Genomic DNA, 25,006 nt, shown 5'->3' with positions numbered 1-25,006 from the left:
CCCATTGTTGGGCATTAAAAACTAATCTGTTTTCATCAAGTTTGAAATTATATTGCAGAGCTAAACATTTCAAGTGTGTATATACACTACCATTCAAATGTTTAGGGTCACCCAGACAATTTCGTGATTTCCATGAAAACTCACACTTTTATTCATGTGTTAACATAATTGAACAAGGGATATTTAATCATCAGTTAGCCTTTCAACACCATTAGCTAACACAATGTAGCATTAGAACACAGTGATGGTTGCTGGAAATGTTCCTCTGTACCCCTATGGAGATATTCCATTAAAAATCAGATGTTTCCAGCAAGAATAATTATTTACCACATTAACAATGTCTAGACTGTATTTCTGATTCATTTAATGTGATCTTCATTTGGAAAAAATGCTTTTCTTTCAAAAAATAAGGACATTTCTAAGTGACCCCAAACTTTTAAACGGTAGTGTATGTATTTTTATGGAAACTTAACGCATGGCACCAGTGTCATCTAATGTGTTACAGATGTGCATTTAAGCTGAATGAATGAAACAATAAGCCGTAATAAATCTTCACTTTTCTACTTTGAAGTCACCCAAGTATTCCGATGTATCATCACTGACCTGTGTGATTTTACACACCACGTCAGAGGGGATAAAGGCGTCTTTAAGACTAGGAGACATCAAGCAATCCTTTTATTACAGTATCATCAAAGTCTGTGTCAAGATCACATCTGGAATTGTACAATGGCTTTAAAAACAAAGAAGATATTCTGAAAAAGTATGAGTTGGCTTTTTAAAATTTGAAGTTAAATGATACAATGCAGAATGTGAATTTGTCACATCGGTTTTATCAGAGTTCCAGAATATATTAGAAAAGAAACCCAGATTGAATGCAAGCCTTCGTGTCATTATCAACACAATAGACAACCTTTGTGAAATGACGATGTGTGAAGATGTTTGTGTTCTGTTCACGAGTTGGAGTGCCTCTAAGGTCGTGACACTTCGGCACCGGATGCCGTTAGTCCCACAGAGAGGGACAATAACCTGGCATCAGCTGACAGCACAGGTGTATGGAAACTGTTTGGTCTCACACACAGAGAGAGAAAACACAACATGGCTCAACATATTCCTCAAAACAGCTGTCAAGTAAATGCTTATATTTGTCACTGACCCCCTTGATATCCCATCTCTGCCTCTCTTTTTCCTTAAAATCATCTTTAGGGTTGTTAATATCATCGGTGTTTCCTTTGATAAACAGTTGATTTTTTTTGCTCTTGAGCCAAATTTTCACTGTATTTTCTTGGATTCAAATCTGAGACTCCAGGATTTCCGCTGTGGGAAATGGAAATGTTCTCAATGTCTTGGGCAGCATTCGTATGAATTATCTCTGTATTGATATAAACTGCCTCTCTTCCCCCCACCGTCCAACACAGACGTTGACCTGATGCGTTACATTAATGCACAATTTTTTAAATAGGATTGTTATTATTATGCTTTTGCAGATTTCAGTGTTTTTTAACATTACATACTATGTAATCCAGAACATTTTAAGGCAAATAATTTGCACAGTCCTGCATACTGTAAATATTTCTGTTACTTTTGCCATTCTGATGGATGTTTTTTTTATTTTATTTTTTACCTCTAACACCTTCTTCTCATTTTCCTTGTAACATTGACATGAATTCGTCAATTTTGATCTTGTTAATTTCTTTCAAAGTTTCAAACTTGTCACTAGCTACTGAGTCAAATTCCTTATACTTCAAAAGCTACTTGGCAACTAAACTGATTGTGATTCTGATTAGTTACTCAGTGTAGATGTACACTACCATTCAAAAGTTTGGGGTCAATAAGAAATGTTCTTATTTTTGAAAGAAAAGCAGTTTTTTTCAATGAAGATAGCATTAAATGAATCAGAAATACAGTCGAGACATTGCTAATGTGGTAAATGACTATTCTAGCTGGAAATTTTTAATGGAATATCTACATGGGGTACAGAGGAACATTTCCAGCAACCATCACTCCTGTGTTCTAATGCTACGTTGTGTTAGCTAATGGTGTTGAAAGGATAACTGATGATTAGAAAACCTTTGTGCAGTTATGTTAGCACATGAATAAAAGTGTGAGTTTTCATGGAAAACATGAAATTGTCTGGATGACCCCAAGCTTTTGATCGGGAGTGTATTAAATTTCTAAAAGTTAACCTTAAAAAAAGACAAAGATTTTACTTATTTGTATTTAATTATGAAATATAAAAATATAACTGAAGTATCGCTATTTGCTGAATAGTCCAATTCTTTCCAATCTACAGGAACAGTGAAAGTGTTGTTGATAACACAAGTTCCACTAAATTGGGCTATATCACTTTTTGCAGCGGATCCCCCTACCAGCCTTCTTTCATTGAGACAGGAGGAGACGGGTAAAGCTGTTTGGGGCTGCACTTTCACAGTCTTGTCCAATGATCTTTCTTAAATTAGCCATGGGGGCTGGAGACTCCCTCCCTGCACTGACAGAAGGAGGAGCCTGTGCCTGTCACTGTCTGCTGTTTCATTATTACCTGCACAGCCCTGCAGCATTCACCACACTTGTGCCTCTGTGTGGCCACACAGAAACAGACAGACACAGAGGACTGCTTCCAAGGCACAAACCATCACAGAGAAGTTGCTTTTTGTTAATGACTCTTTTTCCTCAGTCAGGGGAGGAAACTGCCTGCTGCTGCTGACTTGTTAAACAAACTGCAAGGCAACTAGCAGTGGACATGGCTGGTTGTCTGCACAGTTCCCAGCTTTGTAAAAAGTGGGCATTTTTCAGATGGCTGCTTGTGACTTTCTTTTTGAGCTCCTGTTTTGCGTCAGTATATGCAGAGCCGTTTAATCCAGCTCACCTCTATTACCACAAGTCTGGACCTAATGAAGACACTATCATCATCGCTAACAATGGGATCCGGGTACCTTTTGGGAGGTCTGTCTTTCTGGACCCTGTGAATGACTTGGTAACAGAAGTGCAGCCCGGTGACCGCTGCCACATCACGGTTCTGGACAATGACCCGCTGGCCCAGAAACCTGGGATGTTGACCCCTAAGAAGTTCCCCTGTTCTTTTGGAACAGATGAAGTGAAATACACTCATTTTGGATCTCGGAGCCCCAGTAAGGATCGCGTGAAGCTGCAGCTTCGCTATGACTCCCACACAGACACAGTTATTGTTCCTTTCATGCTGGAGGTGGAGGTGGTCTTCCAGCAGCTTGAGATCCTCACCAGGAATATGCCCCTTAATGTTGAAAAGCTCAATGGAGACAGCAACTCTATTGACAAAAAGGCTCTGGAGTTTTCCTTTGAGGATGGTGTCACTCAGTGTAAGATCAGCACTCTGGCCGGCGCTGGAGGTCTCCCCAGGTATGGCACTCTTTTGAATGGCCCCCCCAGAGGCCAAATGGTTGACTGTGATGAGTTTGTCAAACAGGGTATTCACTACAAACATACTGCTAAAAGCAATTCACCAAACAGAGACTATATTCCAATGATGGTAGAGCTACAGGATAATGAAGGCAGCGTTATAATGCAAGAGTATTTCCAAATGATGGTCAGAATCAGAGAAGGTGCAGAGAACACAGCTCCTAAACCCAGCTTTGTAGCCATGATGATGATGGAGGTTGATCAGTTTGTGATGACAGCGATTACAAGTGACATGCTGGCTGCAGAAGATGTCGAATCTCACCCAGATGATTTAATCTTCAACATTACTTCACCTCTGAACCCACAGCAGGGTTATATTATCAGCACAGACGATCAGAACCTGCCAATCACCTCCTTCTATCAGAGGGACATCAAAGAACTCAAAATAGCTTATAAGCCACCCTCAGAGGATTCAGAGCAAGAGAGGATCTTCCAGCTAGAGTTTGAAATTGTAGATACGGATGGATCAGTGTCTGATACGTTTGCTTTTATGATTGTGGTGAAGCCCATGAATACCTTAGCTCCAGTTGCAACCAAAAATACAGGGCAGCTATTGTTTGAAGGACAGTCCCGAGCTCTCTCCAGCTCCCAGAATTTAGAGATCAGTGACGAGGATAACCTGGAAGATGTGAGAATCACAGTTGTTGACGGCTTAAAGCATGGAGACCTCACCGTGTTTGGCTCACGCAGGAAATTCTTTACACCCACCGATCTAGATGCTGGCATTGTGGTGTACCAGCATGACGGTAGCGACACCTACAGTGACAATATTATTTTTAGAATGACTGATGGCAGCAATGAAGTGGAATTTTTGTTCCCCATCACTATTGTCCCCACCGACGATGAGCCCCCTATTGTAAATGCCAACACTGGCCTGGTGCTGTTCAAAAATGAAATTATGCAGATCTCCCCCTTCATCCTGAGTGCAACAGATATTGATTCAGAAGACGCCACTATTAAGTTCATCCTGGAAGCGCCGTACTCCGCTGTAGGCGAGCTCCTGCTGAGGCAAGTAGAGCCACCCTCTGACCCATCTCTCTGGAAGTTCAGTGAGACAGATGAGATGTTTGAGCAGGTGGTAACTGAATGGTTCCAGCAGGATATTCTTGATGGAAAGCTGTTCTATCGTCACATCGGGCCCCATAGTACCACCACTGTGATCGATCAGTTTGTTTTCCGGGTCCAGGATGACAACGACCCTCCTAATCAATCAGGTGAGCACATGTTCACCATCAAAGTCCATCCTGTCGACGACCTTGCCCCCGAGCTTTTCCCAGGCACCACCCTTCACATGACAGTCCAGGAATATGAGATCACATATTTCAGGAAGAAATTCTTGTGTTATACTGATCTAGACTCAGATGACAGAGACCTGAAGTACACCATCGCTAAGCCTCCTACTGACATAGACGAGAACAATCCAGCTCCCCTGGGGGAAATTGTGCTGACTGACAGCCCTGACACTGTAATTACAGAGTTTACACAAGCCCAGGTAAATCACCACAAAGTAGCTTACAAGCCTCCAGACCAGGAACTGGGCATCACTCCAAAAGTGGCTCAGTTCACATTTACTGTGGAAGACACAGCTGGTAACAGGGCAGATGGACTCTTCACCATATTCCTGCAGCCAGTTGACAACAAACCCCCACTTATCACCAACACAGGGTTCACTGTTATGGAAAGAAGTGCCTATGTTATCACAAAGAAAGAGCTGCATGCCACTGACACAGACACCGATGATGAAAATATCATCTTCACCGTGACCCAGATTCCTCAATATGGGCTGCTGCAGTATTTAGGGATTGACATGTCAAACGGTGAAACATTTGTGCTTGAGGACATTACAAATGGCCGTTTAACTTACATCCACGGAGGAGAGGAATCCCTCAGTGATGTCATCAAACTTGCTGTAAGTGACGGTTTCCACGAGGTGCCCATCACCATGAAGATCACCATCGAGCCAGTCGATGATGAGACCCCCACAATTATGCTGCCAGCCGGCCTGCTCGGCGCTTCCATCGATGTACTGGAGAATGGAGCAACGGAGATAACAAGTAATGTCATTCAGGGCCGCGATGAAGACACAGACGACCTCATGCTCACCTTTATTGTTGAAGAACCTCCCAGACTGGGTGAGATCCTGGTTAATGGTGCCCCTGCTGAGAGATTCACCCAGGAGGATATCATTAATGGGATGGTGGTTTACGCTCATACGTCCGGTGAAATCGGTCCAGTCAAAGAACACGACTCTTTCAACCTCACTCTGTCTGATATGTCAGATCAGTGGATCGTTGGCGGAAACAAGGTCCAAGGTGTGACAGTTCACGTCACCATCCTTCCTGTTGACAGCATCCCACCTATTGTCAGCGTTGGAGGGCAGTTTGTTGTAGTGGAGGGGGAAAAGAACGTCATTACTCTGGATCATATTCAAGCTGAGGATATTGACACCAACAACGATGACATCCTGTGCACCATCATCGTCCAACCAACATCTGGTTATGTGGAGAACATTTCTCCAGCTGCAGGATCAGAGAAGTCCAGAGCTGGGACAGCCATTACTGCCTTTACGATTAAAGACATCACCCTCGGTCATATCTACTATGTCCAAAGCATCCACAAAGGGGTTGAACCTGTGGAGGATCGTTTCACTTTCCGCTGCTCAGATGGGATTAACTTTTCTGAACGACATTTCTTCCCCATAGTCATCATTCCAGCTAATGATGAGAAGCCTGAGATTTTCATCCGTGAGTTTGTGGTGATGGAGGGCATGAGTCTGGTCATTGACACGCCGATTCTGAACGCAGCTGACGGTGACATTCCTGGGGATGAGCTGCACTTTGAGATCATCAAAAATCCAAAGCATGGCACAATAGTTCAGCAGCTCAGCACAGGCACTATCCCTGTAGACAAGTTCAACTTGGAACAAATCAAAGAAGCTTCCAACATTGTCTATGAGCATGATGACTCTGAAACCAAAGAGGACAGCTTTGAAGTCAGGTTATCTGATGGGAAACACAAAGTGGAAAAGACCGTTCTCATCATGGTTATTCCTGTTGATGATGAGACCCCAAGAATGGCCATAAACGATGGCCTTGACGTTGAGATTGGAGAGACAAAAGTCATCAGCAACAGGATTTTAAAAGCAACTGATCTTGACTCCGAAGACAAAGAGCTCACATTTGTTGTGCGATATGGTCCTGGCCAAGGCCACCTTCAGCGTATCAGTAAATTTGGTGACGTTTTAGGGAACATCACCCTGGGAATGAATTTCACACAGGACGAAATCGACAAACAACTCATTCAGTATGTACACACAGGACAGGAAGGAATCCGGGACCTGCTGAAATTTGATGTCACTGATGGTCTCAATCCACTTATTGACCGTTACTTTTACATCAACATTGGAAGTATTGACATGGTTTTTCCAGACGTCGTCAACAAAGGTGTGACTCTCAAAGAAGGTGGCAAAGTAACTCTTACCACTGACCTCCTCAGCACCACTGACATCAACAGTCCAGATGAATACCTCAGCTTTAGTATCACAAGAGCACCTAGCAGAGGACACTTGGAGTGCACTGATCACCCAGGAGTTCCTATTTCCACTTTCACTCAACTGCAGCTTGCTGGCAACAAGATCTACTACATCCACACCTCTGATGATGAGATGAAAATGGACAGCTTTGAGTTTGAGGTGACAGATGGTTACAATCCTGTCTTCCGAACCTTCAGAGTGTCCATCACTGATGTAGATAATAAGAAACCTGTTTTGACTATAAGCAAGCTGGTTGTGGAGGAGGGAGAAACCAAACTCATCACACCATTTGAGTTGACAGCTGAGGATCGTGACACCCCTGACAACCTGCTGCGTTTCATCGTCACTCAGGTGCCGGTGCACGGCCAGCTGCTTTTCAACAACACTAAACCAATCACAGCATTCACCAAGCAGGACCTGAACGAGAATCTTATCAGCTATAAGCATGACAGCACTGAGACCAACGAGGACAGCTTCTCTTTCACTGTCACAGATGGCACGCATACCGATTTTTACGTCTTCCCTGATACTGTGTATGAGACACGCAAGCCCCAAATGATGACCATTTATATCAACACAGTGGACAACGGTGTCCCCCAGATTGTGGTTAACAAGGCCGCTGCCTCACTGAAAGTCCTCCAAACAGGACACATGGGCTTTCTGATCACCAGCAAGGTCCTTCGATCGGAAGACCGAGACAGTCCCCAAAGGGTCCTGAAGTACACTGTGTCTGAGGCTCCACTGCACGGCTTCATCATGAACAGTGCGTTGGGCAATGACAGCATCAAGACCTTCACACAAGGTAAGCTAATTATATCTTTTCACATAAAATTAGGGTGCACTAATCAAGATTTTAACATTAGTACTGGATGAAAGTCACTCTCGCCACTGTTCCCAACAATAAAACAGCTGAAAATGTTGCCGATAGTCCGTGTAAATCAAATAAATCAAATGAATGAAATGAAAAATGGCCTGAAACTCATTAGCTATTTCTTTGATCACTTCACAAAGGGATCACATTGTTCCCATATGAGTTATTGCTTCAAAATGACATTTCTTTAGGTACAAAAGTGACTCAGTAGTCTCATTCGTATTTCTGTATTTTGCATTGTGGTTGGACTGTACCATTAGCACCCAGAGTTTACAGCCAGCCACAGACCCAGCAGCTCCACCACAATAGACAGCACATCTGACCCTGCAAAAAGTTATCAGCTACACTGTTTTGAGAGAGTCTCCAGATGTATGTAAGTCAGTGTACTGTTAGTATTCTCTGTGTGGGTCTGTTAGGAGACCAATTCTTAAATATGAATAAATACATTAATGAATGGGTATATAAATTAATGAATAAATGAAAGAAAGATGTCATTATGTCATAGACTATCTATAGTTTAATATTTTATTAATGCCTGACATAGTGTGGCTAATCAATTATGGGTGACTTTCATGGCACTATTGGGTCCATGACTGACTGTATACTCCTTTGGGTGCTAATGGTGTGGTCTGATCACAAGCAGAAAACAGAGAAAAAGTAATAATTGAGTATCTTCAAATATATAGTTCTGAAGCCGCAATGGAAATGAGAACAATTTAAAAAATAATAATAACTGAATGCAAAGTCATCAAATTAAGTGGACAGTAAAAGTTTCAAATCCATTTTTCATTTGATCATTTCGACGCTGTAAATTAAATAAAAAACTGCAAAGTGTTACATGGACCCAGCTGATGAACACAGCTCCAAATTAGTGTTTATGCTGTGCTATCTGGCTGTATGAGCAGGCAACTAGGCTTTTTTTTAAAAAAATTTTTTATGAAAATCACTAACAACAAACATACGAAAGCTAACGATTAGCTTGAGTGTATATGATGGAATTAAGAGGGAATGTGAAAAATAAATGAAATGCTGTGTGTTTGGATTAAAAAAAGAAATGTTTTGCAAAAAAATACTAACACAGCTAATAATACTAGTTATCATTATAGAGTATTTTTCTTCAAAATATATACAACCGTTCAAAAATTTGGGAGTCACCGAGGCAATTTCCTATTTTCCATGAAAACACATTTTTATTCATTTGCTAACGTAACTGCACAAGGTTTTCTAGTCCTCAGTTAGCCTTTCAACACCATTAGCTGATGTCGAGACTGGATTTCTGATTAATTCAGTGTTGTCTTCATTGATAAAAACTGCCTTTCTTTCAAAAAAAAGGACATTTCTAAATGACCCCAAAGTTTTAAACGGTACTGTAAATGAATTAAAGTTGCTCTATATTAGTTAAAGTTTCTCTATATTATTTTAGGTTGTTCTAAAATTAGTTAAAGTTGCTCTTAATGAGTTAAAGTTGCTCTAAAGGAGTTGAAGTTCCTCTATATTAGTTAAAGTTGCTCTGCATTAGTTAAAGTTGCTCCATATTACTTAAAGTTGCTATAAATAATTTAAAAGTTGACCTACACTACTTTTCGAAGGTTTGGGGTCATCCAGACAATTTCATGTTTTCCATGAAAACTCACACTTTTATTCATGTGCTGACATAACTGCACAAGGGTTTTCTAATCATCAATTAGCCTTTCAACACCATTAGCTAACACAATGTAGCATTAGAACACAGGAGTGATGGTTGCTGGAAATGTTCCTCTGTACCCCTATGGAGATATTACATTAAAAATCAGCCGTTTCCAGCTAGAATAGTCATTTACCACATTAACAATGTCTAGACTGGATTTCTGATTCATTTAATGTGATCTTCACTGAAAAAAACTCCTTTTTAAAAATAAAGTGACCCCATACTTTTGTACCGTAGTGTATTACTTCTAAACATTATGACTTTGCTTAAACATTCAAAACTCATTTCTCCTGTGTCTCATATGACTTTAATTGCAGCCTGAGACCTGTAACTAAAACCTTGTAAAAGTGGTTCAGTCGTCATGGTTATCTTTAAGTTTCAGCTAACGCTCCATCTCTCTATATTTGTCATACCAACAGCGGATATCAATGACATGAAGATCTGCTATGTGCTGCTGGATGGGAGTAACGCTACAAGTGATATCTTCTACTTCACGGTTGAAGACAATGGTAGGAGCTTGTAATATTTAATACTTGTGTGCAGTGATACCAAACTTGGCGCCCATTACTGAGGAATCATCTGCCTGGAGGTTTCCCTCAGAGTGTTTCTGCCTTTTAATGGCTGTTTAAAATTGAAGCTTCCTGGTCTGTGTCAATCACCCCAGTGTTTGCATCACAAAGACTTAAGGCAGTTGGCCATGACTGGCAACCAGCGCTGAGGCGCCTCTTCTCTTTGCCCTACTGGAAACTGTAGCAGGTTTAAAGGACAGGGGTCAAAGGAGACTAAGCCGAATGCTAACGGTAAAAGTGAAAGACTACCACTTGCTTTAAACGTTATTGTTAATGAACAATGGGCTCCTTTCCCTCGGGGAGCGTCTCCAAGCTTTCAACGTCACCTTTCATCATGTGCTTAAAGTCACACTGTGAAATGTGTATAGGTGTGCATAATAAGACATTTAGCTCGTACTTTCTTGTAGGAATCAGTCTCAAAAACATGTTTTGTTTGTAACTGTCCATCACAGACTGCAAGCTTGTGAAACTCAAAGGAGACAATATTTTTTGAACATTATGGCTCTGCTTTTCAATCATCTGCATCAGGGGTGTCAAACTTATCTTAGTTCAGGGGCCACATTCAGCCCAATTTGGTCTCAAGTGAACCAGTAAAATCACAGCATAATGACCTATAAATAACCACAACGCCAGTTTTTTCCTTTGTTAAAGGATTTTTTTTTTTTTTACAAAACATCATGAACAACCTGAAATTTCTTAACAAAAAGAGTTCAGTTTATGCCTCAGTTTATCATTTACATATTACAATTTACAGATCAGAGTGTTTATGAAGACACAAAACATTCAGTCACAGGTATCTGGAACTGAATGATATAGTATTTTACTTTATGATTAAAACAAAAAAAATCAGATAAAAAAGACAAAAAACAAGAAAAGCATGAAAAATCATGATAAAAATGAGACACAAAACGGCAAAATATAGATCAAAATGACAAAAAATGAGACAAAGGACCCAAAATAAAACAAAAAAGAGGCAAAAAATTACACAAAAATGTCACATAGCAACAAAAAAGATGAGATAAATGACACAAGCGAGACAAAAAACAGAACGACAAAAAGAAGACACAAAGCAACGAATGAAGCAAAAGACAAAAATTTAAAAAACAAGACAAAAAACACAAGTGAGACAAAAAGGAAACAAAATGACAAAAGTCAGACAAAAAAAGACAAAAGCGAGAAACAAAATGACAACAATTGAGGCAACACAAAACACACATAGAAGAGACAAAAAATTACAAAAAAGTTACAAAGCAACAAAAAAATGAGACAAACGACAAAAACGAGACAAAGAAAATGACAAAAAATAGTCAAATACACAAGCACTTTACAAGTTTAGAATTTGCAGTAAATGTCTTCTCTGTAATTTTAGCACTTTACATAGTCTGGCCGGATTGGAATCTCTGGAGGCCAGTTTTGGCCTGCGGGCCTCATGTTTGACACCCCTGCCCTACATCCAAATATTATGCATAGAATCATATCAATTTCTCTATTTCATTTTGCTTTAGCACCTAATTGATGCGCTTTGGTTGGCACCTCTGTGCATCATATTTCCTTTTCACATCCTCTCTAAAGTATTATTAATAAAGCAGGTATAACGTGACCATCTAACATGCTGTTTATCCCAAACAATTCTCTTTAATGAACACATGATGATGAGTTACAGTACAATATATGAACTCTGTGGCTTATCACCTCTCAGCATTACAAATATAGCAATGCAAAGCAATAAAATGCAACAGGTGGCCTTTGCTATTTTTGCACTGGTTATAAAATGCAAAACAAGATTTGGAAATGCGCTCAATGCCATGGGGAAAGTTTGGCCTATAATTGTGCTGTATTGACTGTTGAATACCACCATCAGGCCCATTAAGAAGGCAGTGCAAGGAGGATGTGAGTTTGGCCAAATTACAGTCTTTTTGTCAGCAAAGTGAAGCCTTCTAATTAACTCTTTGCCCCAGACTGTGAGTGGTATAAATCAGAGGTGTCAAACATATGGCCAGTGGGCAAAAACCGGCCCTCCAGAAATTATTTATTTCTTTTTTGATTAGTTTCATGTCATTTGTCTCATTTTTTGTCATTTTGTTTCTCATTTTTGTCTCATTTTTGTAATATTTTGTTTGTGTTTTTGTTGGGTTTTTCTGTCTTTTTTTTCTTCATTTTGTTCCAAAAGTAAAACCCTACATTGATCAGTTTGAGATACCTGTGACTAAAAGTTGCATGCCTTTGTATACACTCTGTGATCTGTAAGTTGTAATGTGTAAATGATAAACTGAGGCATAATGTTGTTTAAATTTCACTTATTTTTCTTAAGAAATTACAATTTGATCATAATTTTTTGCAAAAAGATAGTTCATTAAATGTGAACATTTTTGCACTGAAACAATGGGGAAAAAATGAAATTGTCATTTTTTAAAATGGGTTAGTATGCTGTCATTTTATTGATCTGACCCACTTGAAAGCAGAAGAGGCTACATGTGTCCCCAGAACTAAAATGAGTTTGACACCCTTGGAGTGCAGATTTAAGCACAGGAAGAGAACTCAAGGGCTTCAATTAGCTCAACACTCCTTTTTCTGTTTGCTTTGTTTAAGCTTCCAGCCTGCTCCGCTGAACCAGGTGCACCGGTGCATACTGGGACGTTAAACAAAACCGTGTTTCTGCATGACCACGGTTCATGTGTAAAAGGGCAGAGCACAGAATTCATTTCTTTCATGGATCACACACATATTAATGCACATAAGATTAACGTCACCGACACACTGCACTCACACAAACACTCAGGAGCATCCGGGAAAAGATCAAACAGATAACAGATAAAAGCGAGATGAGCCAGCTGGCGAATCGCTAATGTGAAGTGTTGAAGAGCTGACTCCTGGGGGTGGTAACGGCGTTATCCTGGACATGTAGGGGCATGTGGCTGATGGTCAGACCATCTGCTAATAAATCTAAGTAGGTGGGTTGTTTGTGTGGGAAGCAAAGCACTGGGTCAGGTAAGATTTGTACCCAAGATAAGCCACTGGCTCTGGCCTCTGGTAGCAAAACTCTTTCTTAAAAATGCAGTTGAGTGACTTATGTTTGCTCCAATACCGTAAATATGGGCTAATTCCTGGGTGATTTTGCTGCTTGGGAATTTTCTCGAAACACACAAGGAAGACAGAGACAGATAAGTAAACGTTCTAAGCATTCTAATCCTAAATCCAAAAAAAAGAACAATTTGAGACCTCTCAAATTAATAATACAGCGGACTAAACCTGGTTTTGTGTCTTTTTGTGGTGGTTTTACATCTTTCTGATTTTGTGTCTTTTTGTGGTAGTTTTGCGTCTTTTTGTGGTGTTTTTGTGTCTTTTTGGGTAGTTTTGTGTCTTTGTGTTGGTTTTGTGTGTTTTTGTGATGGTTTAATGTCTCTTTGTGGTAGTTCTGTGTCTTTTTGTGGTGGTTATGTGACTTTTTTCGGTAGTATTGCTTCTTTTTGTGATGGTTTTGTATCTTTAGTGGTAGTTTTGTGTCTTCGTAATGGTTTTGCGTCTTTCTGTCGTGATTTTGTTTCTTTGTGTTGGTTTTGTGTGTTTTTGTGATGGTTTAGTGTCTCATTGTGGTAGTTCTGCATCTTTTTGTGGTGGTTTTGTGTCTTTTTGCAGCAATTTTGCATCTTTTTTTTGGTAATTTTGTGTCTTTTTAGCGGTTTTGTGTCTTTCGTGTTGGTTTTGTATCTTTTTGTAGTTTTTGGTTTGGTTGGTTTTTGGTTAAGTGTCTCTTTGTGCTAGTTTTGCATCCTTTTGTGCTGATTTTGCATCTTTTTGTTGTAGTTTTGTGTCTTGTTTAGGTGGTTTAATGCCTTTTGTGGTCATTTTGTGTCTTTTTTTTGGTAATTTTATGTCATTTTATGTGGTGGTTTTGTGTCTTTCTGTGGTGGTTTAGTGTCTCTCTGTTGTACTTTTGCATTCTAGTCCTAAATCCAAAAAGCGACCACCCTCTCAAGTCAATAATATTTTGGGCTAAAGCATAATCATTTTTCAACCTTCAATTGTGTTTGATCCTCTGAAGCAGTTCTGCAAAGTTCCTCTGTACACCGTTTAAGCATCTGCAAATAGCCCTGAGATTGCACTGATATGGGTGGCTGCTTAAGGGTCTTAGCGGCCTTAAAAACCCTGCCACTACAATGATGCTTTTTCACTTTAAGAATACACACTCGGATATTCAAATCATAAACATTTACACACAAGAAGAGAAGCCATTACGAAAATACCTCTATGAGCATCACAGGATCAAGTGTTGCAGCATATGTTACTGTAGGAGTGTGCATCTGCAGATACAGTGATCCGAATCAGAGACTGAAGAATGTTAGGAGCAGCAGTGTGTGTGTGTGTGTGTGTGTGTGTGTGTGTGTGTGTGTGTGTGTGTGTGTGTGTGTGTGTGTGTGTGTGTGTGTGTGTGTGTGTGTGTGTGTGTGTGTGTGTGGTCAGACACAGCTGAAGTATGGCCGTCATAATTGTGTAACAAGTGTGTCTTAGTGAGAGGTCAGGAGCAGACATTCAGTTTGACACTTGTGGTGTCAGAATTGACCTGCTGCTTAAATTCCAAACTATGAGGGGGAAAGTTAATTTAGCTGTTGGTCGTAAGAAAGAAAACCCTTCTTTAGATGTACTGATTTTCTTTTGGGGGCTGCACAGTAGATGGGTGGTTAGCATTTTCGCCTCACAGCCAGAAGATCCCTGGATTTTCAGCTAGAATAGTCATTTACCACATTAACAATGTCTAGACTGTATTTCTGATTCATTTAATGTTAACTTCATTGAAGAAAAACTAATTTTCTTTCTAAAATAAGGACATTTTTAAGTGACCCCAAACTTTTGAGCGGTAGTATACCTGTTTTTATTTTTATGCGTACAACTAGGTGAAGTACACTGGATGCAATGGTAAAAGCCCAATTTCACACTTCAAGAGGTCATTAATGTAGAACTTGAGAACACTTTCCAAATGCTGATTTGAGCAATTTTAACACTACTTCCCAAGATTAATCCAGGTGGAAATTGCATCAGTGTTTGACAGTTTCTTGAGGAGTTTGTAAATGTGGCTTAAAGACTGAGCAGAGGAATCAGTTTTCTTTTAACCTGAAATATAACATTTATTTTATAATGTTTTTTGCAACAGTGGTTACATTATAAAGAAAGTAGTATACATGAACTAATTATGGTGTGTCTTCAGTGTAGTTGTTTACTGTTTTGAATAACTGATGAATCTCATAAAGCAGCCTGGATACCAAACTTTGGCCCTCCAGTAATGGCAGCAGTGAACTCAGTCAAAAACTAGTTCAAGTTGGCTCGTTGTCTCTGTCTGCTGGGAATTTCTATTGGAAAAGCAATAACTTGCATGCGAGTGACCAGGTCAGAAACTCCCTACAGCCATTCAAAGAGCGGGATAGTGAAGCAATAAATACTTGTTTTTACAAGTGAATTCACTCCTCGCATATATCCTCGTCTATCAGGCGTCAGTCCAGCAAGCCACAGGCTAAGTAAAGAAACCCTTACTGTCAGACATGTTGAGACTTCTGTAGGTTTGTGTTTGTTTCTTCGTTTTAGGTCAATATGTAGATGTCAGCTTTTTGGACTTTGCCTTGCTCTTTAAGACATCTTTTTGTGGTGGTTTTGTGTCTTTTTGTGGTAATTTTGTCTCAGTTTGTGGTAGTTTTGCATCTTTTTGTGATAGTTTTGCAGCTCTGTGGTAGTTTTGCAACTTTTATGATGATTTTACATCTTTGATTTGGTAGTTTTGTGTCTTTTTTTGGTAATTTTGTGTCTTTTGGGGGTGGTTTTGTCTCTTTTTGTGGTATTTTTCTGGGTTTTTTGTGGTCTTATGTGTCTTTAGTGGTTTTGTGTCTCTTTGTGGTGGTACTGTCTCCTTTGGGGTAGTTTCTCATATTTTTGTGGTGGCTTTGTGTCTTTTTGTGATGGTTCAGTGTGTCTTTGTGGTGGTTTTGCATCTTTTTTGGTTGTTTTGTGTCCTTTGGGGTAGTTTTATGTCTCTTTGTGGTAGTTTTGGATCTTTTAGTGGTGCTTTTGTGTGATTTTGTGGTAGTTTTGTGTGTTTTTGTCGTGGTTTTGTCTTTTTTGTGGTGGCTTAGTGTCTCTTTGTGGTGGTTTAATGTCTTTTTGTGGTGGTTTTGTCTTGTTTGTGGTGGTTTAGTGTCTCTTTGTGTTGGTTTAATTTCTTTTTGTGATGGTTTTGTGTCTTTTGTGACAGTTTTGCATCTTTTTGTGATGGTTTTGTGTCTTTTGTGGCAGTTTTGCCTCTTCTTGTAGTGGTTTTGTGTCTTTTTGTGGTAGTTTTGCATAATTTTGTAGTGGTTTTGTGTCTTGTTAGGGTACTTTTGTGTCCTTTGTGGTAGTTTTGCATCTTTTTGTGGCAGTTTTGTGTTTTTATGTGGTGGTTTGCCTAGAAACTGCAGATGCAAATTAGCTTTGCTGCCATAATCCAGCATATTTACGTCTCTTGCTGTCTAAACAGACGTTCATTCACCATTCATCAAACTCTCCTGAATAACAGATAAGAAAGAAAGAGAGAAAACACAAGCCTTTGCATTGAGATTTGTTGAACTGGTCTCTGTGCTTTTTCCAGTGGCAACAATATAGTCTTGCAGCTCTGCAGACGGATCATACAGCCTTGGTGGGTTAAATGTTATGTGATCATTCAGAGCCGGGCAGAGGAATGCACTTCCACAGAGACTCCAGACTCCAGGGCCACAGACGGAGCAGGGAGTGGAAGTGAAGTGGTATCCCAGGCAGACAGGTGTGTACGTGAGAAGGAAGGCTCCAGGCGGATCCCCTTTCAAAGCCTGTGGTCACCCCACTCCCAACTCCACAGAAATCCAACCCAATCTCAGATAGCCCGATAACCTGGAGACTTCCACTGTGGAGGTGGCTGCTCTGGAGGGTCACTTCCCCAGAGGGTGCAACGATACCGAGCTAAAACAGAAGAGAGAAATTGAGGAAAAAGAGCTACCATTGGAAAAAATAATGCAGCTATAGGCAGGTTCTTGTCAGTTTTCTGCAGCTCAGTAAATGTACAGTACTGCGGGCTAACTGACACGCTCATGTTACACCCCGACTTCCTAACCGTGTTTTCGGATCTTGTATGTCGCTCGTGTCAACAGTCACCAGGAGATTTACTGGATAATGGTTCCACAGTCGGGGCCCCCTGTGACTTGAAGAAGCTCCACCACACCCCACTCTGTTCTCACTTTCTCTCCTCCTCTCCTCTACCAGCCCTTCAGGGTAACGCTATTCTTTTTCTCTGGTCTTACCTCTTCTCTATTTCTTTCGTCTCAGGTTTTCCCCCCTATCCTTTTCAACGAACTATGGCGTCACCTCGTTCTGTGTGTGTCTTTCTCTTTGAGTCCCTTTTCTCCAGCCTTGATTTATTGGTTGGAGGGCTGCTGGGTGGGCAGTTATGATGTATGGCTGCACCGGTTATTCTTATCTGCTCTCATATGGCAAAGCTGTTGCTGTCCATAGCCAAGCGATCATTGAGTTACTTGTACTTTTTTTTAGCCACACTATCGACGTGGCTGCAGAGATGGAAAACGTTGGTTTGTCACTTCGTCCATCACTTGTGGTCCAGACTGAAATGTCTCAACAACTTCTGAATCACTGTAATTACTTCTGATTAAGACATCCACTATTCTCAGACTATGCATCCTACTGTTTTATTAGTAAAGCACCGACATATTCCCCTTCACCGCTGTGAGGTTGTTATTTTGACAGTTACGAGATAGATCGATACAGATGATTGTGTCATCATGAGGCTTAGTTCCTATCAGTGAGCATTTTAATTTTGATAAGGAAAAGATTGAGAGATTAAAAAGAAAAATAACTATGGTGTTGGTCCTGGTACTGGTCCAGCTCTCCGATTCTAGGGTTAGGTTCTATCTGCCTAAAGGGTCTTACTCTAATAGGTTGTATAGAACTGGAGTTGAGGAAACTCACCAAGCTGCTGACGCCCATCCCGTTTACCCTAATAGTCAACTTTATAGTGAAGTTTCCAGTCAGTCATATTTTTTAATGACAGCCTTCCTCTAAATGGACTGAGCCTAACCTCTATGATGTAGAGGTTAGGATAAAAAAAACCTCAGGGATAAGTTTAAAATTCTAAAACTCACCTTGACTGAAACAACCTATAAGAACTATTAAAAATGCACACAATTGATCAACTTTTCACTCACTATCAGATACTGTAGGTGGCTAATTAAAAGTCCAAAATAGTAGCATGGGCAGAGCAACAGATGGATTATTATACAAATACAGACAATTACACTACCATTCAAATGTTTGGGGTCAATTAGAAATGTTCTTATTTTTGAAAGACAAGCAGTTTTTTTCACTGAAGAGAGCATTAAATGAATCTGAAATCCAGTCTAGACATTGTTAATTGTGGTAAATGACTATTGTATCTGGAAACGGCTGATTTTTAATGGAATATCTCCATAAGGGCACAGAGGAACATTTCCAGCAACCATCACTCCTGTGTTCTAATGCTACATTGTGTTAGCTAATGGTGCTGAAAGGCTAACTGATGATTAGAAACCCTTGTGCAGTTATGTCAGCACACGAATAAAAGTGTGAGTTTCTATGGAAAACATGAAATTGCCTAGATGACACCAAACTTTTGAACGGTAGTGTACTTTAGATATGAGATTTCTTACATTTTTAAATTTGTTTTTGTATTTTCTCAATATGATTAGTTGGACACAACTAAGCCATTAATGGTTTACCAGTATTTTTTTTAATTTACAGAATTTGGTTTGTGTAAATTATTTATTTTTGTCAAATGTTCAAATGAAACAGAAATGGGTATAAATGTGAGCATTAATGGTGTCCCAGTGATGGACTGGAGTCCTGTCTGGGGTGTTCCCATCTCTCGGCTGATGCCAGGGACAGCATAGCTCAGTGGGTAGAGTGGCCGTCTTGTAACTGGAAGGTTGCCGGTTCGATCCTCGGCCCGTCGAGCTCATGTTGAGGTGTCCCTGAGCAAGACACCTAACCCCTAATTGCTCCTGATGGGTTGTGGTTAGCACCTTGCATGGCAACTCCCGCCATCAGTGTGTGAATGGATAAATATGACATATCATCATGTAAAGCGCTTTGGATAAAAGCGCTATATAAATACAATCATTTACCAGCTGGGAAGAGTCAAGGCTCCCACCAACAAATAGAGTTTGTATATAAAAATATGGCCTTGATGCTGCACAGTGGATTGATGGCTAGCATTTTCGCTTTGCAGCTGGAAGATCCCTGGTTTGCATCCCAGACTTTCCAGGATCTTTCTGCATGGAGTTTGCATGTTCTCCCTGTGAATATGTGGGTTTTCTTCAGGTTCTCCGGTTTCCTCCCACAGTCCAAAAGCATGCTGAGGTTAATTGGTAACTCTGAATTGTCCGTAGATGTGACTGTGAGTGTGACTGTTTGTCCGTATACGTAGCCCTGTGATAAATTGGCGACCTGTCCAGATGTTCCCTGCCACCACAAAAAAGAAGTCTCCAGAGTGAATAGAACCTGTCAGTCTTGCGTCTTTATCCATCATTCTTCACACAATATGGTGTTGAAAGATAATGATTCACAGCGCCACATTTGTTATGCTATTAGATTTCTGTAAATGCTGCAAGCATCCGTGTCATTGCGCCAAGTGTGGCAAGCCAATGTCAGAGAGAATGTGTCTCTCAGACCCTGTGAAATAATTTGCAACATCTTGCCGAGATCATCTCGGTGTCTTGAACACGAGCAGCAATGCAGATATTTGGATGTGTTGATTTACAGCACATGCTGCGGCTGTCCGGAAGGAATGATTCCAGTTATTAATACATTTAATCATGCGGCATTCCTTACATGAATTCCTTGGAAAGCATACCAGACGCTAATCTCTTTAAAAAACACTGTATTTATTCAATAAAATGCACATGAATGAAAGCAAAAGTTACTGTTAAAAGGTAGCATGTTTCTGTTAAGGCTTGATATCCCCTCGGTTTTAATAGGGCATACTTGAAAGCTGTGACATTTAAATGCTGAGCATAGCTGACTGGATCCTCCACAGTATTTATATGTGCAGGATGATGGATGAGGAAATGCAATAATGGTGATGCTTGTCACTTGATGATGATATTCTTAGAAGGTTGCTCCTCCTTGCATCATGCTGGTGGACGTCAAAGCCTCATATTGACCTTCCGCTCCAATGATATCTTCAGACTGGCCCACTATCCCGCTGCATCTATGTATGGATGCAGGCGGCACTGCTGTGTAAATATGAGCTGATGAAGAATGTGCTGTGAAAGGACGCCGCTGCAGGTTTGCTTCGCTGGCACAGGAAGCCTTCAGTTCATTCGCTGAGTCATCTACAAGCGTTGCGTCTATTCTGTGTTTTCTGACACATCATTTTTGCTAAATTCTGAACCAAAAACACACACATTCTTCATGAGGTTTTGCTGCCGATGCCAAAACAGGAAGACATTATAATTTAATACCCATCAATCAGCATCAATCACGCCGAAGTTAATTTATTGAATAGCTGCTATAACAGGGACATTCATATATTAATCCGAGCTATAAAACTTTTCATCCCAGCAGGAATTATGATGATTGTCACTTTGAAAAGCTAGTGGAAATGTGAGCCGAGCCAGGCGGATACAGTATGTATTAGATTTGACAGCCTCTCCAATATAGTGTCATAAAAATCTGTCATAAATGAGGCCATCAATCAAATCTGAAATCATGTCCGTCATGTTATTTTGACTTTTATGTTTGCAGCTATTTTCATCAGTCTTTCCTTTTCTATTCTGAGCAGAGTTAAGGGTCATTCCAGAACTGGAGAACTTTTTACGTCCCACACATCAAATTTCAAATAATCCACATACAAAATACTAAAACATGCAGTTGTTATGGGTAAATTTATTTGTCCTGAGACCAAATCTTTAAAAAAAAATAGGAAAAAGAATGTTTGAAGATATTTTAAAAATACTGGAGTGAAGTCTGGAGTACCTCCTAAAATGCTATTTTTCTCTTGTCCCACCCCTCTGATGACCAAATTGAATCTCAAATAAAACAGTTCAAATTAAATCTTCTGTTTTATTTATTTTTTCATTTATGTCTCTGGTAATTGTTGGAACATTGGTTAGCATAACCTTTTTAGCTAGTAGAAGAAGAAGAAAACAGTGAATCACATGAAACGATGGAATTGACAGCATCAAATAATTTTCCTAAAGAATGGGTAGAACAATGCTATGTCCTCTCTTCTATTTTTCACATTTTCATAACATTGTCAGCCTTGATTGAATGTCTCACTCTTCTAACCTGGTAATAGCCAGATTAATAATTGTGTAGTACTTGATAGTACTCCACAATATCAATCTGGGACCGCTCCATGTAAATCCGTTCGGAGGAAAGAGGCACGGATTGGACAATGCAACAGTATGTCCCGCCTCTGACAGGTTTGTTTTTAGCCAATCGTGGGATCTTCACAACGAGCGGAGCCAATTGGTAGATTAAACTCTTACCAAAACCCGTAGGTAAAAAAGCACAAACATCTTTACCATCCAGAAATGCGCAAAGCGCCTCTCGTTGTTCTTCCTTCAAAGAAGCGATAGGAGATTCAGCTAAAACTGACTTAATAGCAGCATCTACACGATCGTTGTCCTCCTGCCATGTTTGTTTTGATCTACTGGCGCTTGGTGTCGTCTTCACACCCGGATATCCCGCTCCACACACGAATACTGCTGCGTGATTGGCCCGTGCCAACTTGGCTCTGTATGAACAGTGAATGCGGGAGCGGTGCAAAATGGTTTCTTGAGAGATTTGTGAACTCACAAATATCGCGAGAAATCAACTTGCTGGCAAGGTTATCACTCTTCCTCATATGATCATAATCAGACAAATTCTTTTGACTGTTTTCCATCAGTAAGTTTGTCCTCTTGGTCAGCAGTAACAGCTAGCTGAATATCTAGCTTCTACTGCTGAGAAAAAGCTAACATTAGCATGGATTAGCAACCCTGTTACTGTGATTAGAGTAGGGTTAGCAAAAAACAAATAAAACATGGAATAAAAATGGTACCATTGATGTGTAAGCTGAGCCACTCATTCTTTAATAGTTTATTACCTATTACTGATGAATATGGAGCAGAAAACTGTAAAAGAGAAGGTTTATTTTTCAAACATTTTGAAGCCCAAATATCCTCCAATTCTGTAATGACTCTTAAACCATTTTCTGAAGCAGCATGTCACCTTGGAAAGTCTTACACCCTGATTATTTCTTGATTTGTTGAGACCCATGCCATCTCCAGTCTCAGTGTCTGGCAGCCTGCACAAAAGAAGTCAGAGGAGGGAGATTCCCCCAGTTTTACACCACTGTGAACAATGTGGAGGCACGCCATGGTGGCAGATCTGGCCCACCCAGACTGTGGCCTGCTGTCCCTCTCAGTTGTTCATCCCTTGAGTGAACAAAGCCGACACAGGGAGGAAGGGGAACAACGAGGGGGAGGAGGTTTGTGGAGTACAGCTGTCACTCTGCTCCACATAGTCTGGGAGTCTGGCGGGAAGGACGGCTCTGCGAGACGGGTAGCGACCAAGACTGAAGGAGATCTTTGCTTTGATGTTCGTAGCCAGAAAACAGCTCTGCTTGCCGTTGCTCCTCCTGAGGTTGTGTTGATCTCTGTGATTTTGTGTGAGCAAACAAGGATGGATAGTTTCTGCACGCCATAGGAATACATTGAGAAAGAGCTCGGAAATAAAGCATGATATGAAACAAGCATTTTAAACAGCAATGAGGGCAGTTATTCTAGACAAAGGGTGTCAAACTCATCTTAGTTCAGGGGCCACATTCAGCCCAATTCGATCTCAAGTCAGCCACACGAGTAAAACCAGAGCATAATAACGTAGAAATAACCACAACTCCAAATCTTTCTTTTGTTTTAGTGCAAAAAAGTACATTCTGAAAATATTCACATTTAAGTAATTATCTTTGTACAAAAAATCATGAACAACCTGGAATTTTTTAAGAAAAATAAGTTCAATTTTAACAACATTCTGCCTCAGTTCATCATTTACACATTACAACTTCCAGATCTATAAGGCACGAAAGTCTCTTTAGTCACAGGTATCTGGAGCTGAATGATATAATATTTTACTTTATGATCTAAACGACAAAAGCCAGATTAAAAAAAGACAAAAAAACAACAAAACAAGACAAAATGAGACACAAAATGACAAAATAATGAGACAAATGACATGAAACAAAACAAAACAAAAAAGAGACAAAAAAATGTGACAAAAAGCTACAAAGTGACAAAAAATGAGACAATTGACACAATCTGAGACAAAAAAGACACAAAATGACGAAATCGAGACAAAATACGACGAAGCAAAACACAAAATGACAAAAATATGACAAAAAACACAAGTGAGACAAAAGGGAAGCACAATAGGACAAAAACGGGAAACAAAATGACATAAACACGAGACAAATGACAAACGTCAGACAAAAAACAACAAAAAAATATTACAAAAATGTGAAACAAAATGACAAAAGAACAATGAACAATCTAGTATTTTACTTTATGATCAAAACAACTTGTCATGGTCAAGAAATTATCCTAAATTTATAGTTTTATAATTTTACAATTTGCAGTTAATGTCTTCTTTGTAATTTTTTACACTTTACAAAATCATCCCACGGGCCAGATTAGACCCTCTGGAGGTCATGTTTGACACCCCTGATCTAGAGTAAAGTCACTGTCTGACATGTCTTTACAGCTAAGGGAAAACACCTGCTGACAGATGTCCCTCATTCACTTCAGTCCTAGTGTTGGTTTTCTTTTAGTTTTGACGTTTTTTTGCTTTTAGTGACAGAAAGGAGACATAATGTGAGCTTGCAGATGCATTACTGGCTCTGAAAACAGCAAAAATTGTTAGCACAAGAAGAGGAAACATTGTTTTGATGCCACTAAAGACTCAATTAAATTCCCTAAACAAGCTGCTCTTTTTTCCAATCAGTCCAATCAATGTTTGCAATCAGGACTGGACAACAGCAGAAGGAGATGCATGAGTTGGTTCTAATGTGTCCATTTACAGACAACTGCTGCAAAAATTCATCACAAAGTATTTTGAATGCAATAAAAGTCCTGTGTTTTTGTCCTTCAGGTATTCTGCAGCAGTCTGTGAAATAGCAGTCAATAGCTGTGGCTCATAAAACCTCCATTGTTTCACTCCTTGTAGTAACATGGAAACCTAAAGCTGCCTTATTGCTCGATGCCAAAACAGAAGCAGCTTTTTGTCTTGGCCGTGTTCATTTGATAATCCTCCATGATAGCCACTGACTAAGCTTCTCCTCATATCAGCTCCAAACGGGGCCAACTGCCAGGACACACTTTTTCCTGCACAGAAACTAATGATAATTGAAGTTTGTCAGAGACTTTCTTTTCTTCTTCTTTTTTTTTGTAGCTGTATGTCAGGGTGGAATGAGGGTATTTCCTAGTGAAGACAAGGAGCAGATTCCATCTTGAGTCCAGATTAAGCTCAAGTCTTGCCAGTAGGAAGTATTTTCTTTGTGCAGTTTAAATTCTGCACAGAAAACAACAAAAGGCATGTTTTGTCTAAAATCATTTTGTGGTGCATGGACTATGAACACTTCAAGAATTTGGGGCGAGCAAAAACAGACATGATGAGTGTTTCCTGTATTTTTAGCCACGACTGCAGGAAACCTGAGCACGGCTGAGGACAGCTCTGCCACCCTTTGGCTTCGCAAAGGGAGGATTGCATTCATGTGTTCATCTGTGAGGGTAGATTGCATGCAAAATCAGAGGAAATGCAGTTCCTGTCACTTCTATGGAATGTTGCGTGGCAAGAAATGGAAAAAGGTCACCATGTTTATTTTCTTATCG

The 25,006-nt window shown here is 40.0% G+C and overlaps 1 protein-coding gene across 1 annotated transcript in view; it reads left to right on the top strand.

Moving 5' to 3' along the window:
* The first annotated feature begins 2,562 nt into the window (after nucleotides 1-2,562).
* frem3 (Fras1 related extracellular matrix 3) overlaps nucleotides 2,563-25,006 on the top strand; it is a 46,409-nt gene continuing 23,965 nt past the window's right edge. Inside the window, exons 1-2 of the mRNA XM_022209877.2 lie at nucleotides 2,563-7,766; nucleotides 9,942-10,031. Coding sequence (XP_022065569.2) covers nucleotides 2,738-7,766; nucleotides 9,942-10,031 — 5,119 coding nt within the window. The 5' untranslated portion in view covers nucleotides 2,563-2,737. The remainder of the gene's footprint in view (nucleotides 7,767-9,941; nucleotides 10,032-25,006) is intronic.

Source organism: Acanthochromis polyacanthus, chromosome 3 (assembly GCF_021347895.1).
Source record: "Acanthochromis polyacanthus isolate Apoly-LR-REF ecotype Palm Island chromosome 3, KAUST_Apoly_ChrSc, whole genome shotgun sequence".
Taxonomy (NCBI): Eukaryota; Metazoa; Chordata; class Actinopteri; family Pomacentridae; genus Acanthochromis; species Acanthochromis polyacanthus.
The sequence above is the reverse complement of the archived record's forward strand: the minus strand, read 5'-3'. Positions and strand labels throughout refer to the sequence as shown.